At 31.4% G+C, this 14380-nt stretch overlaps 1 protein-coding gene across 1 annotated transcript; it reads right to left on the minus strand.

Annotated features, from left to right (window-relative positions):
- Positions 1–12124: 12124 nt before the first annotated feature.
- On the minus strand, positions 12125–14127 carry LOC132804042 (uncharacterized). The gene is made up of 6 exons (XM_060817923.1): positions 13842–14127; positions 13174–13757; positions 12915–13044; positions 12681–12833; positions 12212–12342; positions 12125–12133 (listed from the first exon to the last, which is right to left on the minus strand). The coding sequence occupies exons 1-6, from the start codon at positions 14125–14127 to the stop codon at positions 12125–12127; spliced, it is 1293 nt and encodes a 430-aa protein (XP_060673906.1).
- Between the last annotated feature and the right edge of the window lie 253 nt (positions 14128–14380).

A 14380-nucleotide genomic window follows, 5' to 3' on the forward strand; every position in this document is an offset into this window, starting at 1 on the left:
TTAATTCCTAATTCAAAATAAGGGAAGTAATTAATCCAAATTCGATTAGGAAAGGGTGTAAAATTAGGAATTTCCTAATTGGATTCTATGTTGGCCAAAATTTTCTAATCCTTTTAGGGTCTTTTTTTGTTCATTCAAAGCCTATTCAAAGCCTATTCAAAGGCTTATTTTCAATGAGAAATCAAGCTTGAATTTTACACAGAAAATTATTAGTGACATTAAATTCTCTTTGTTCTTTTGAACACCTAAAACACCATTAGTGAATGAGTATTTTAGTTTGAATTATCAATAGTCATTCCATCACTTATTGTGGCGTCTTTATTATATACCAAGGTTTCTAATCACAGGTTGGTTAGGGGTCAAGGTGACCATTAGAACTTGAATATAATTATATCCAGGCTAATATAATATGGGTTTCGGCACAGTTCATCCTAGGTTCGTATGAAGGGGAGTAAAGGTTATGGGTCCACCAGAAATGGCTAGAAATGGCCAAATTTTGGCGACTCGACCGAACACTTTTAATTGGTTTCAAATGTCGATGTCAATGCATCACTAGCCTAATTGGCCATGGGAATTTACGGGTAGGTCAAAAATTAAGTGGGCAATTAAATAGTCAAGCGCGTGAATCTTTGCTCTGCTAAAGCATATATGAAAACTGGTGAAACCCAGCTAGAAGTTGAAGTAGGTTGCGGGTCAACCTAGTATCTTATGGATTTGGTTGGGTTTCGTGGGTTGAGGGGTTTTTAGGGCAATTTAGGAATTTTTTTGAATTACTTTAGCTAGGGTGCATTTTCCCATATATATATATATAGGCCTTTAGTTCTAGTAAAAGACAAAAAATTAGATTGGTTTTGACAAAGATAAAAATTCTGATGTTTAAAATTTCTTAGAACCATAACTTTGTAACTATAATTCTGAATTAGGCATGCCACCAGTTTATGAATTCATATCAATGAGCTCCACATAATGGTGCCAAATTCAAAGCCAAAAACTTGACCATAGAAAAAGTTAACCCTAAAATTCAAACATGGTCTAATTTGTTAAACATGGTCAAACCACTTAAAAATTTAAATTCTAAATTACTTATCGACGTGGATCATCATAAGCTCATCGGATTTTTACATTGACCCCATGAATAATTTAACCTCAATGATGCCAAATGCTCCATGCATTTAATGCAATCTTGACTTATCGGATAAAAGTAAGTTGTGGAAAAACCCACTCACATATATCTACAAATGTACCAAATTATCACACATAAAAATTAGTTTTTCTTCCACATTGTCCAAGTGTAACATCTCGACCTGAGAAAATGTCTTGAATTTGAATTTTTGACCAAGGTTAACTGAGTGGGTTCCACAGTTGACTTTTTATCGTGGATGAAATTTTGTTTTGACTGAGGTATTATGGCAAAGTCATTGGCACAAGTTCATAGACTGGTGGTATGCCAAAATCGAAGCTAAGAGTAGAAAGCTATGGTCAAAACAAGATGTGATCCGAACTAATCAACGAGTCTGGAGTTGACCTTTTTATCCCTATAGATTTTGGCATTGAACCATGTATTATATGAAAGTGCTCATCAATACGAACCTGAAGACTAGTGGCATGCTTAATTTGGACACACGGCTTAAAAGTTACGGGTCTGTAAAGTTATATCTATTTTTTTCCATGAAGAGATCATGGATATGTCCTGACAGAGTGGTATTAGAACTCTAGGTCCTGTTAACCCTAAGAGTTTTCAAAATATGGTGTGATGGTGAACCTTAGGTGGTTAGTTATCATCATATAGTTATGGTCTATCAGAGGTTAACGTGCCAAATAGTTTGAATGGAGGATGTAAGTCCCTATTGACTCTACTCCTAATCTGGGTCTATTAAATTTCGAGAATGAAATTTTTATAAAGGGGGTAGATTGTAACGTACCGACTCAAGAAAATACCCCAAATTTGAAATTTTAACCAAGGTTAACCAAGTAGTTCCCACAATTGACTTTTTCCCATGGGCGGAATTTCATGTTGACTGATGTACCATGGCAAAGTACTCATCGACATGAGTTCACAGACTAGTGATATGCCAAAATTGGAGCTAAGTGTAGAAAGCTATGGTCAAAATAAAATGCGATCTGGACTAATCAACAAGTCCCGAGATAACCTTTTATTTATATAGAATTTGGCGTTGATCCATGTATTATATAAAAGTTCTCATTGATACGTGTTTGTAGACTGGTGGCACGATTAATTTGGACTCACGGTTGAAAAGTTATGGGTCTGTAAAGTTATATCAATTTTTTTTTTCAGGAAGGGATCTTGGATGGATCCTGACACCATGCATTCAAGCAATCCCATAGTGCATGAAGATCACAAAGTGCCCTGTCCAAGAAATTCCTACAACACCATCCATAAGCACACAACAATCCCTAACAAGAAGCTCTCCACATAAAACTTTCATCTTAATCATATACGAACACTTGTTATCTCTTAGATGACTCGAATATCCTATATGCACAGTTTCTTCTTAGTCTCACCTACTCCAATAATCAAACTTAACCATATATAACCCCAACTGAGTAAAACCACAAGCAAGCCTATCTTCTTTTCCAAATCCTCTAATACTCAAGCTTAAAATACTATCAACTTCATCTAGAGAAAAGGATGCATGCCCTCAGATTTAGTAAGAAGATTAGAAACAACGGCCCCTCGCTAAGAAGTGGAGGTGGAGTCATGCATGTTTGTAAATTAAAACATTTAGACCATCACTGATTCTCCAAATACCTCAATTTTTAATAATACCATTACCTTAACAAAGGCTTGCCATAAGTGAGAAGGTTTAGCACCTATTCGAACCTATATAAAAATATGTATCTGGAAAATATCATGCTTTTAGCACTCTCCTGATATTTTAATAACCTCCAGTATTGTTTCACTAAAAGAGCTCTATTGAACTCCTCTAAAGATAAAAAATGCCGAATCACCAAAGGATTTGGCGACACGTCCAATCCTATCTAACCTGACCAATACCCTTTTTAATTTTAAAGCTACCCCACCAAAAATAAGCCATCATCCTATCCAAATCATGCAGTAAATGCTTTGGAAATTTAAAGCAATTCATACTATAAGTTGGAATTGATTGAGCCACTATTTCTACCAAAATTTCCTCGTCAGCTTTGGAAAGAAACCTTCATATCCATCCCGCAATTTTCTTCCAAACTTGGTCCTTTGTTAATTGAAAAACATATATATATTTTTTTCTTACCAATAATAGAAGATAATCCTAAATACTTCCCACACCCATTGTCACTTTCTACCTAAATTTTCCCTTTAATAAAATCGTGAACATTTTGTAGTGCGTTTGGATTGAATGTGACAATTGTTTTCCTGTAATTAACTTCTTGACCAAAAACTCCCTGATGTTGCTAAAAATAATTAAAAATCATCTCTCATTCATTCACACTAGCTTTACAAAGAGAAAACTATCATCTACGATAAAGAAAAAAAAAAAAGCAAAAAAAAAAAGAGAAATCATCTCTCATTCATTCACATTAGCTTTACAAAGAGAATACTATCATCTATGATAAAAATATATATATATATATATATAAAAGGGAACACATTTGGGGTACCCTTTGCAACCTAAATTCCCTTAAGATCTCCAAATAATTAGCTTTCCTAAACTAACAGGACAAACCCTTTTGCATACAATAGGAATGAAGAAATAAAGGATCTCTTTGCCCTAAACCTGACCAAGGCTAATCTTCATAATTAAATTGACCCAAACATTATCAAATCCCATTACCTCCATCTTTCTTTGGATAAAACTCCACTAAACCCTATCATAAGCCTTATTCATATCCAATTTACCTTATTATACAAGCTTACCTTACAATGTATGTATCATAACAAATATTTCATTACTATTTTATCATTTTCTATAATTATAATAATGTATGTTAAAAATGCCACTTATTAGACTTTATGAACATATGATTAAAAAAAAGCCTATATAAGAAGAGGACAAATTACATTTTTCAATGCATATTGTTATATAAAATAAAGGAGAGTATAAAGTTTATAATATGTTTGTTTTGGTACATGTTAAAATATATTTTTGCAAGTTAATTTAGAGTAACAAAGTAATTTTTTCTATCATAGAAAAAAGAAAAAAAAAACAAAAACAAATTTTACTTATTACACTTAATGTTTGTAGTGTTGTCGATGTTTTTCTAACAAAACAGCTTTTAGGATCATTCTCGGATACCAAAACTGATCCCTCCTAGAAAAAAATCCTATTAAAATCTTTACAAAAATTTTGGCAGAACCTTCTACATAAAATTGGATATTACCTTAAAACATTTAGAGGTGAAACTTTTAAAATATTCTCAACAACAATAACGACTATATTAATTTCAAAATCAATATAATTAACAAAATGGTTTTGCATTTATGGGTTAATCTACCAAAGCAATTGAAGGAGTACAAATGAACAAATTCAAAATCCAAAAGTGCTTAAAATAATTTATACATTGAAACTAGAGAAAAAAAGGAATACATAATATCATCAAAGTAAAAGAACAAACAATCAGCATCAAAATAATATAAAAAAAAAAAATAAAGATGTCTAGACATGATGTATGTAACATTTTCGTTGAGCCCTAGGGAAAAAGTTAAAGATAAATCTATGAGAAAAGTTTTGTGAGTGGAATAAAATAATAATATTAGAATAATCAATTTATCATCAAAACCTTTCTATTTTGAAATAGCTTTTCATAAAACCCGAGGAAAACTCATGTTTCATAAACAAAATGAGTACTTATAATAAATATTATAATCTTAAATACTAAGTAAATCATATGAAAAAATATCATTTCTTAAACATAAAATTAATAATACTAAAATATTATGTACCATATCCAATACTAAACATGTCGTACGTCCATACCTAGCGTTTTAGGGTGTTGCATACCATAAGGGACGGAGAGCTCTCAATGACCCTCTTAGTCCAAGAAGCATTGGAGGTGGGACCTTACATCCACCTCTATACTAAGTGGCCATAACGAAGGATGACAAAATATTAAGCATGCATAACCACATCCATCAAATCCATAATCATGGTAAAGTATTGGCTCACAATATCTCAAATCCACAATCATCCTAAAATATAACATCATTTTTTTTCCTTTTATTTCCATAACGAGATTCTTTACATTTGATAATATCATATATCATAAGATAATATGAACAATAAAATAATCAAAATATATGTACCTTTGATGACAAAAATAATATCACTTAAAGTTATATAGCAATAAACAATTTATTTACCAACACTTTTTAAATATCAAGATTTGCGATTTCACCATAAGCATATTAAAATTTGAAACATTAAAAAACTTGCCAAAAAATCACATGAAATGATAATATTTATATATGTTCATATATATATATATATAAAGATATATAATTATAGGACCAGGCTTAAGTTAGATTTTTAAGTTCAAGACTTGATGCAGACCAATGTCCCACAACATGTTGCAAGACAAATTTTCTCCCACAACATATTTAAGGAGCTGACCTAAGCCGAGCTTTATAATTATATAACCATAATTTATGAAAACTTCCATAAAACTTTAAAGCATGAACCATCAATTTAACACCCCAAATATATTTATGAAAAATAAATCCACTCATAAGTCATAGCTCCATCTTGATCCACAATGGTATCATCTCCAATCTCAGTCATGGCAGCTAAAATATACTAAAATAATTCTCAGGCTTAAAAAAAAAAACTAAAGATATTGTGCCTAACCACTATCCCTGAATAACTTTACAACTTTAAGATTACCAAAATTGAAAACCAAAAGGTCCAATTATATTTCAAACACTTAGGACAGGGCATCCAAAATTAGGGTGTTTCACCCAAAAATCAATTTCATAAAAGTGAACCTTCTCTTAGATTCTAGTAACATTTGAAAAAAAATTTCAACTTCAATTTAATTCTAAATTGTTCAAACATAGTCCAAATTCACTAGATATTAATAGAAAAGGACCCATATTACGTAGCCACCCAAACCTTAACCAAAATTGATGAATTATACATCAAATTAAAGCTTGTTGAATGGGTAACAGGATGATGAGCTCACTTTTCCAATCATCATTGGTGGTGGCTGGAAAATGGACCCAAAGATTAGGTTAAACTTCAACTCTTCATATCTTACAAATAGCTTGAATTTATAAAAAATAAATAAATAAAAAGGTCATAATGGAACTCAGGACGTCCAAAAATGCTGTGTTAGGGTGTTCTTGTAGCTTGAAACTGGTCAGATTCCAATAAAAATTCAATGATCAGAAAATTTTACTTTGCCAAAAAATTTCCTAATTCCGGCACATCCATAGAAGATTTAGCCTAGCAGTATGGCACATTTGAGGTATCTTAGATAGATTTTCGATTTGGTGATTATGACGGGTTGTACAATAAACTTAGGCACTGGTTCAATTTTCATTGTGAAGTTAGCTGATTGGATCTTGGGGTAGTTTGAGTGTATTTTGGGTGTTTTAGAATTATTTATTATTATGGCATGCCTCTTAAGTTATGTATAGGCTTTTGGGTCACTAATAAACAAAAATATTTGATTAATTTTGACACTGCTAAAATATTGATGTTTTAAATTTTTCAGAACCTTAACCGTCTATTCGTCACTCCGAATTAGGCTTGCCACCAATCTACGAACTCTTATTGATGACCTCTTCAATTTAATGGTGCAAGAGTCAAAACGAATTTTTATCGATAAAGAAAAGTCAAACTTTGTCCCAATTTGAAGTCTAATTTGGTCAAACTTGGTTAATCCTTATCAAACCATTCAAAAATTCAAATTTAGGGTTTTTTTGAAGACTAATTGTCACATTTTCAAAATTTCCACGAGCCAAATGTATTTTCTTCCAATGAAGTAGGTAAAATATTCTAATTTTTTATAACCATATCATTAGTTTTCTGTTATTGAAACTCATATGGGGACAAAATTTTTATAGCTATATCTTTTATTACTAAAAATGAAAGTTATAGCTATATATTTCATTAGTAAACTTATCGAGTCACTAAATTTCTTTGCAACAAGATGTGCCTATAACCCATCATAAAAGTCCCCAAACACGAACTTCAATGGTTTGTGACAATAATTTAAGCGAAAAACAACAAAAACATCAATAAGAATCAAAACAATTTATACTACAATGCATATGTTTTGTCAATAAAATTTCACTTATAGTGGAAAGGGATTAAAAAGATAAAATGAAAAAGAGTTCTATATGTATCTCAATAAAGACTAAAGGGATTTTTTTTCTTCTTCATTTTAATATCCTCTAGTTTCAAAAATTAGCGCTTTTGGTTTTCAAGTTTAGAACACTTCAATTAGATTTTTCAGTTTTAATTATTTTGTATTTTGGTCTGATTGGAGTTTTTTATCGACACTATTGAACATAGATTCCATCTCATATGAGTCATATGACTAATATTAAAATGCTATTTTATCCAATTTGTTGTAATTTATACCTTATAGATTTAATTTGTAAAGATTTAAGCCACCTTCACAGATATAACTTGTAATCTTTTTAATTTAATGTTGTTTGAAGAATTGGGGGTTCACTCCCTTGTGTAATTTATTGAGTCTTAGGATTCACCATAAAAGGTTAAACCCATAAAGAGCTAGGAATTCAAGCCTCTTATATACCCTTTAGAATATCTAAGTCTAACCAATTTGGAATTTATGTTTGCACATTCTACAATCACCCCATTGAACTAAGGACCACCAACTATTTTCTTGGTTGGCACCTCTTCAAGCTAAGGACCATTTACCTTTTTTTTTTTTTTTTTTTTGTTTTTTTGTTTTTTCTCTTTGGCTAGCACCCCTTTAAACTTAAATCGACAACCACTATTTTGTCCCCATTCCATCAAGATGTGTCTACCATAGCTCGGCCCACCATATTATTATGGAGTTCATGTCATGGTCTTCTTCATGTGATCCCCAGCATGTAGGACCACCTTGATGCAAAATTTTCATTATCAAGTTTTCATAACTGATCATGGGGTTTCTCTTCACCAGCATGAGGCGGCCCACCATTGCTCGATTATCTTGGATTTTATTTTGTGTGTACACATGGTTTTATGTGGGTCCATCTTTGATACCACATGTTAAGGCTTGCAGTTCCACTCTAAAAGGTTAACCTTATAGGAAGAATAAGCCAAGCCTCTTATATAACCTTTTGAATATCTAAGTCTAGCCAATATGGGATTTATGTTCACACACTCTATGTAATCCCTTTGTGGGTTGCCCTTTGTGATACTAATCTGGGTCGACTTGCTTCTAAACTAGTATTATATTAACCCGAATCGAAAATTAAGTTCAAATTTTAATGGTCACCTTAACCCCTAATCAACTTGGGATTAAAAACCTTAGTATATGATGAAGACACCACAATAGGTGATGGATATCCTATTGATAAGTCAAACTAAAACACATGATTTCTATAAAGTTTTTTAGGTATTCAAAGGGAATAAAGAGAACTCTTTCTCACAAATAATTTTTTGAATAATATCTAAGCTGCTTTCTCATTGAAAAATAAGTCTTTAAATAGGCCAAAAGTACAAAACAAAAACCCTAGAATATTAGGGTAAAATTTGGCCAACATTGGTGAACAAAAGGAAATTGCCAAATTTCACACCCTTTCCTAATTAAATTTGTATTAATTAATTCCCTAATTTTGAAATAAGAATTAATTAATTTACAATCAAAATAATAAAATTCTAACTTTCCTAAAGTAATTTTTCCAGCAAATAAATAAATAAAAATCAAAATAAAGACTATTTCCTGAAACAAAAGTCAAATGTTCAAATTAGGAAACTAGTTTACTAATTTGCCAACTAAGTTGTCTTTCTTGATCCCATATGTTGCCTCTTGATTGGAATAAGTCAAATAGGATTAATATTGATTCTCATATGTTGCCTCTTGATTGGAATAAGTCAAACTTTCTTGATCAACAAAAGAAGTCAAAGTGAGCGCCAAAATAAGCATTTTTGGCCAACATGAAGTCTTGTGCGCCAACATGTTAATTAGCAGCTTGCCTTATGTCTTGACATGATTTCATGGTCCTTTGGAGTGTTCAATCACATTCATAAGTCAACAAATTCATTCCTTGCTATCCGAAGTTCATAGAAGTACAAAACCAACTTGCCAGGTCCATTTCAACCTCTTTAGCTTGGATGCACAATACAGACTTTGAATCTTTGTGTATTATCATGCCTTTTTGTGATTTAATAATACATTGTATGAAACTAACCAGGTTGTCTTTAAACCTCTTAGCTTGTGCCCTAGTGATTAGTCCCATCTTCAGTTGCACAAGATCAGCGGCCCAGCGAGTTGTAGGTTGTACGGATACAGATGGATTCTCATCACTTTGGCTTGCTTAATGTAACATAACTTACAGAAGAAAGAAAAAAAGATTTAAGCCATCTAGTTTCATATATTTGTTATAAGCTAAAAATTCATATTGGATCAAAATGCAACAAAACGAAACTTAAGAGTATATAAAGCAACATTTGAAACTAATGGGCTAAAAATATAATTTTTAAAATTAGAAAGCATTAAAATGCAATAAATCCAAAAATAAAAGTGCACTTATTATCAAAGGGAGTAATATTGGACATTTTTATTTAATTGTTAGTTCAGCTTTTTTTACACCGTATTCATAAAAAAATAAAAATAAATAAATAGTTTAATTGACATAGTTTATTTAGTTTAATAGATTTATAGGCCTTTGAAGATATATACTCATATGTGGTTTTGACATGGTAAAACATTTTTAGAAAGGGACAGTAAAAAATAGTCCTTAACCATATCATTTTTGTATAAATATATATTTATATATTCTGAATAGATTGGAGAGGATAATATTGTCATTAAATTGTAGCTTTTCAGCCTGATGAAAACAAGTAATCAGAGATCATTATAAAATATGCACTTTAGTAGCTTATAAATGTTTCTTAAATCTCTACTCGTTGTGTAGAGAGAGCAGTAAGAATATGTACTCTAGAAGGCAAGAATGACAATGTGTCAGCAGACAGTTGTCACAAATGAAGCCTTCTAGAAAGATGTCTCTTTCTTTTGAGTTGGAAAGAACATGCATGTATGCTGTTTATCCAAATGATTAAGATACTTGTATACTTTTCATTCGCGTGCATATATATATATATATTATGTATTGCCTTTTTTTTTTCTTTATTATTGTTATTATTATTATTTTTTTTTGTCTCTCTCTCATAAAGTGAGTTCTTAGATTGACAAAAATATTAAATAATTGGTATCGGGAGAAACCGCAAACATTCTTTATGTTTACATTACATGTTGACCCCTGTGGAGTAGTGAAGAAAATATCGATGTCGATGGAAATGTCGAGGGTATGATTATACGGAAACATCGATAGAAATGTCGATATCAATGGAAATATCGGTAAAGTTATGGAAACTGTAAATTTTTAATTTAGAAAATAATTTTTTATATATGAGATAATTAATATAATAAAATTATATTAGAATATAATAATCATAAAATATTCTATAAATATAACAAATTATTTATAAGTGAATAAAATATAAAGTTAATTCACACCAAAATATAGAAAATTTAACAGATAATAGTAAGATATAAGAAATTCTCAAATATAATCCCTAATACATTATTAATACCAAAAAGAATTCCTTGGTTCTTCAAATTGATAATCATATCTTGATATTTCACGTGTATAACAATAGACATTCCAACTCATCATATTAGAGAAATTTTCCATGTAATTGTAGATGTGCCAAGTATATCTTTCTCTATCAATCCCAACCAATTGTCCAAGTGGAGGATAGTGTGGATTTATCCAATGAGGAGTGTAGCATTCATTTTGAGACATGGGATGATTGAAGATATCAACATCGTAATCTCTGTGAGGATTATGTGAGCTCATTTGACCAATTGGATACACAATTGGAATCTTAGAATTTCCAGATTGAGAATTAACTTGTGTATTTAAACTCATTGCATCCAAAGAGTTAGAAAGATAATCTTCATCATGTTGATTCATCATCGAATTGCCATAATGCCTTCTTGAACCAGTGCCTGCTGTTCGAGTTCCATGATCAAAATCCTGTGTTGCATGTGTATATTGATCTTCACCAGTAAATGGGCTTAATGGTTGTTGGCTTGGTTCTCGATAGTATGTTCCACTCCCAGCTCCACCTATATTATATCCTCCTCCTCCATTGCCACCACCACCACCACTGCCACCGTCATCGTCATCGTCATCGTCATCATCATCATCATCATCATCATCATCATTATCAAGATCAACAACATCATCATCATCTTCATCCTCATATTCATTTCGTTGAGAATAACTACTACCAAATGTTTCTACACGAGGACTAAATCGTCTAGTTGAAGGCCTTGTCACTACTTCAAACGAATAATTTCCTCCACTATCACTGCTCATAACTTCTTCAGCAATAACATTCTCAACATTTATCCCTAATTGTGAAGCATGCATTGCGACTCGAGGATCTGGATTGCCTTCATCATCATCTAAGTGTGAATTCTTAACCCATTGGATAATAGGATTATCTTCAACTTCACCAGGGTCAGCTCCAATTTCAAGAAAATCCAAATAATCAGAATCTAATTGCGGTTGATTTGTTAATTCCATATCACATATCTGCAATTTCATATTATAGTAGTAAAAAACCAATTTCTGAAGTTGTTCATATGCGAGTCTATTTTGTTGTTTTGTGTGTATTAAAACGAAGGTGCTCCAATTACACTCGCATGCGGATGATGATACAGTTTGTGACAAAATACGCATTGCCAATTTTCTGAGTGTTGGGGTGCTATAACCATACATTGTCCACCATTCAGCTGTATATTTCAACATTATAAATTAAAATATATTAAATTTTAAAAAAAATTTAATTATTAATAAAATTTTTGATATTAAGCACATTTTTTTATAACAAGTAATTGAAATGCACATACCAGGTATCATTTCTGCCTGGGCGGCAATTGCTGCACGATCACCAAACCCTTTTCATGCATCTCTAAATCATATTATCTATATGTAAAAATGAAAAAAATTATAAAAAATGTTATTAGTATGTTAGTTAAAAAATAATAATAAACAAAATCTTACTTCATTTCCAAATTGAGATATACGATCTGAATTTGGATATAATGCTGCAAAGACATCATGAACAGCTTGTACAAGATCTGAATCAGTGCCAATTCCTTCTTTATACTGGAACCGTGGATTCAGAAAGTATGCTACAAAATAATAATAAAAATTAAATCTAATATATAAATTATAAGACAAAATATTAATTAATAATAAGTAATTGACATAAAATTACCAGCCATATGGAGAGGATGAGAAAGTGTATTGTCCCATCGAGCATTTATGATGCCCATCACCCACTGAATTCCTCTTTGGTTATTGATTGCATATCTTATTTTTTGAAAACAATCATACAATATTGGCATCGTAGGTATGAACTCAGCATCAACAATTCGCAAAATATTATATAATGGCCCATTCAAATTAACAACGTGAGTAACAGAATCCCTAAAATAATTATCAAGGACAAGTTTCTCCACTTCTTTACCTGCTTTTGTTTGACTCAATTGATGCTCAGCCCATGCATCGCTTGTAAAGACTTGTTTTAGAGAAGCTTTCTTTTTAAGGAGACTATTTAAAGCAATATAGTTTGTTGCAAACCTTGTTGCTCCTAGTCGAACGATATCTCCTTTGCATATATCTTGCATTAAAGAAAATAACCAATTATGATTATAAATATAATTGGTTATCATTCTTGCACGCTGAATGATCCTTGTAATACTTTCATGCTTTCCAATATCCTCAAATATAAGATCAATACAATGCGCAGCACATGGTGTCCAATACAAGTTGTACTGTGTCATCAATTTCTTACCAGCCTTTACGAATGCAGAACCGTTATCCGTGACTACCTGCACAACATTGTTCTTGCCCACTTCATTAATAACATTCTCCAAAAGTTTGTATATATACTTATAGTTTTTTATTTTATCTGAGGCATCAATTAACTTAAGAAACACTGATGACCCTTTGCAATAGACCATAAAATTCAATATTGACAGCTTAGTTGATTCTGTCCATCCATCGCACATAATTGTACAACCATATGTCTTCCAGCTTTCTTTAAACTTTTCAATATGCTGTTGCATCTCTTTATATTCTATGTCTAGATATTTTTCCTTAATTTCATATGGAGATGGAATTTGAACTCCCATACCTGATTGTTGAGCACCAACGATCATGTTTTTGAAATGGTGCGATTTTGCCTTTGCAGGTGAGACATTATCATAAATAAAGAACTTTGCTACTAGTCTTCCCAATGTGTTTTTCAAACCACCTTTTGTCAACACATCTTTTATATTTTTTTGTTTTGCACCGGATGACTTATACAACGAAGGTGCAAGTGCAACTGGAGAAAATTGTTGAGATTGTTGTCTACGAATGGGCTCCCTCACACTTGTTGCACGACGAAATTGAGCACATGGTTGACTACCACCCTCTCGAGAAGATCCTGATCCTTGACCTCTAGGGTTAACAAAGTTCCTTCCTTGTTCTTCTTCCCATCTATCTTGTTTAGATGCACGGACTGCAGCTTTATATGAGTCTCTTTCATCAAGATGCATATCTGCTGGATATATACATATATCATCATTATCATCATCATCATCGTCACCATCGTCATAATTACTCCGAGATGGAGCTAAGTTACCCCGTAATTCATTACGAATGTCTTCCTCCATTGTCTTTTTCTTCAATTTTGCATGTTCTTTCTTCCTCAAATAATGGTAAATCTCTTTCTTCACTTCTGGAGGTACATTGGGGCACTTTTTGACATTACTTTTTGGATCAGAATGTGCTAAATGATACTTTAATCTTGTCATTCCATCACTTTGCATTTTATGGTTACAATATTTACAAATTATACCATACTTGTTACCTTCAATTGGAATACAATGTGACCAAGCTGGATCTACTTTTCCGCTACTACTTTCCATTTTTCCTTTTAATAATCATACATAATTATTAAGTTAATAATAATATTAAGAACAATAATAGGAATAAGAAAAATAATAATAATAATAACAACTAAAAAAATAATAAAAGTAATAATAATTTCAATAATAATAAGAATAACAATAATTACAATATTAATAACAATAATAACAACATTAATACTAATAACGATAATAAATATAATAAGAATAATAATTAGAAGAAAAATAACAATAATAATAATATTAATAATAA

This window comes from Ziziphus jujuba, chromosome 6, assembly GCF_031755915.1.
Source record: "Ziziphus jujuba cultivar Dongzao chromosome 6, ASM3175591v1".
NCBI lineage: Eukaryota > Viridiplantae > Streptophyta > Magnoliopsida > Rosales > Rhamnaceae > Ziziphus > Ziziphus jujuba.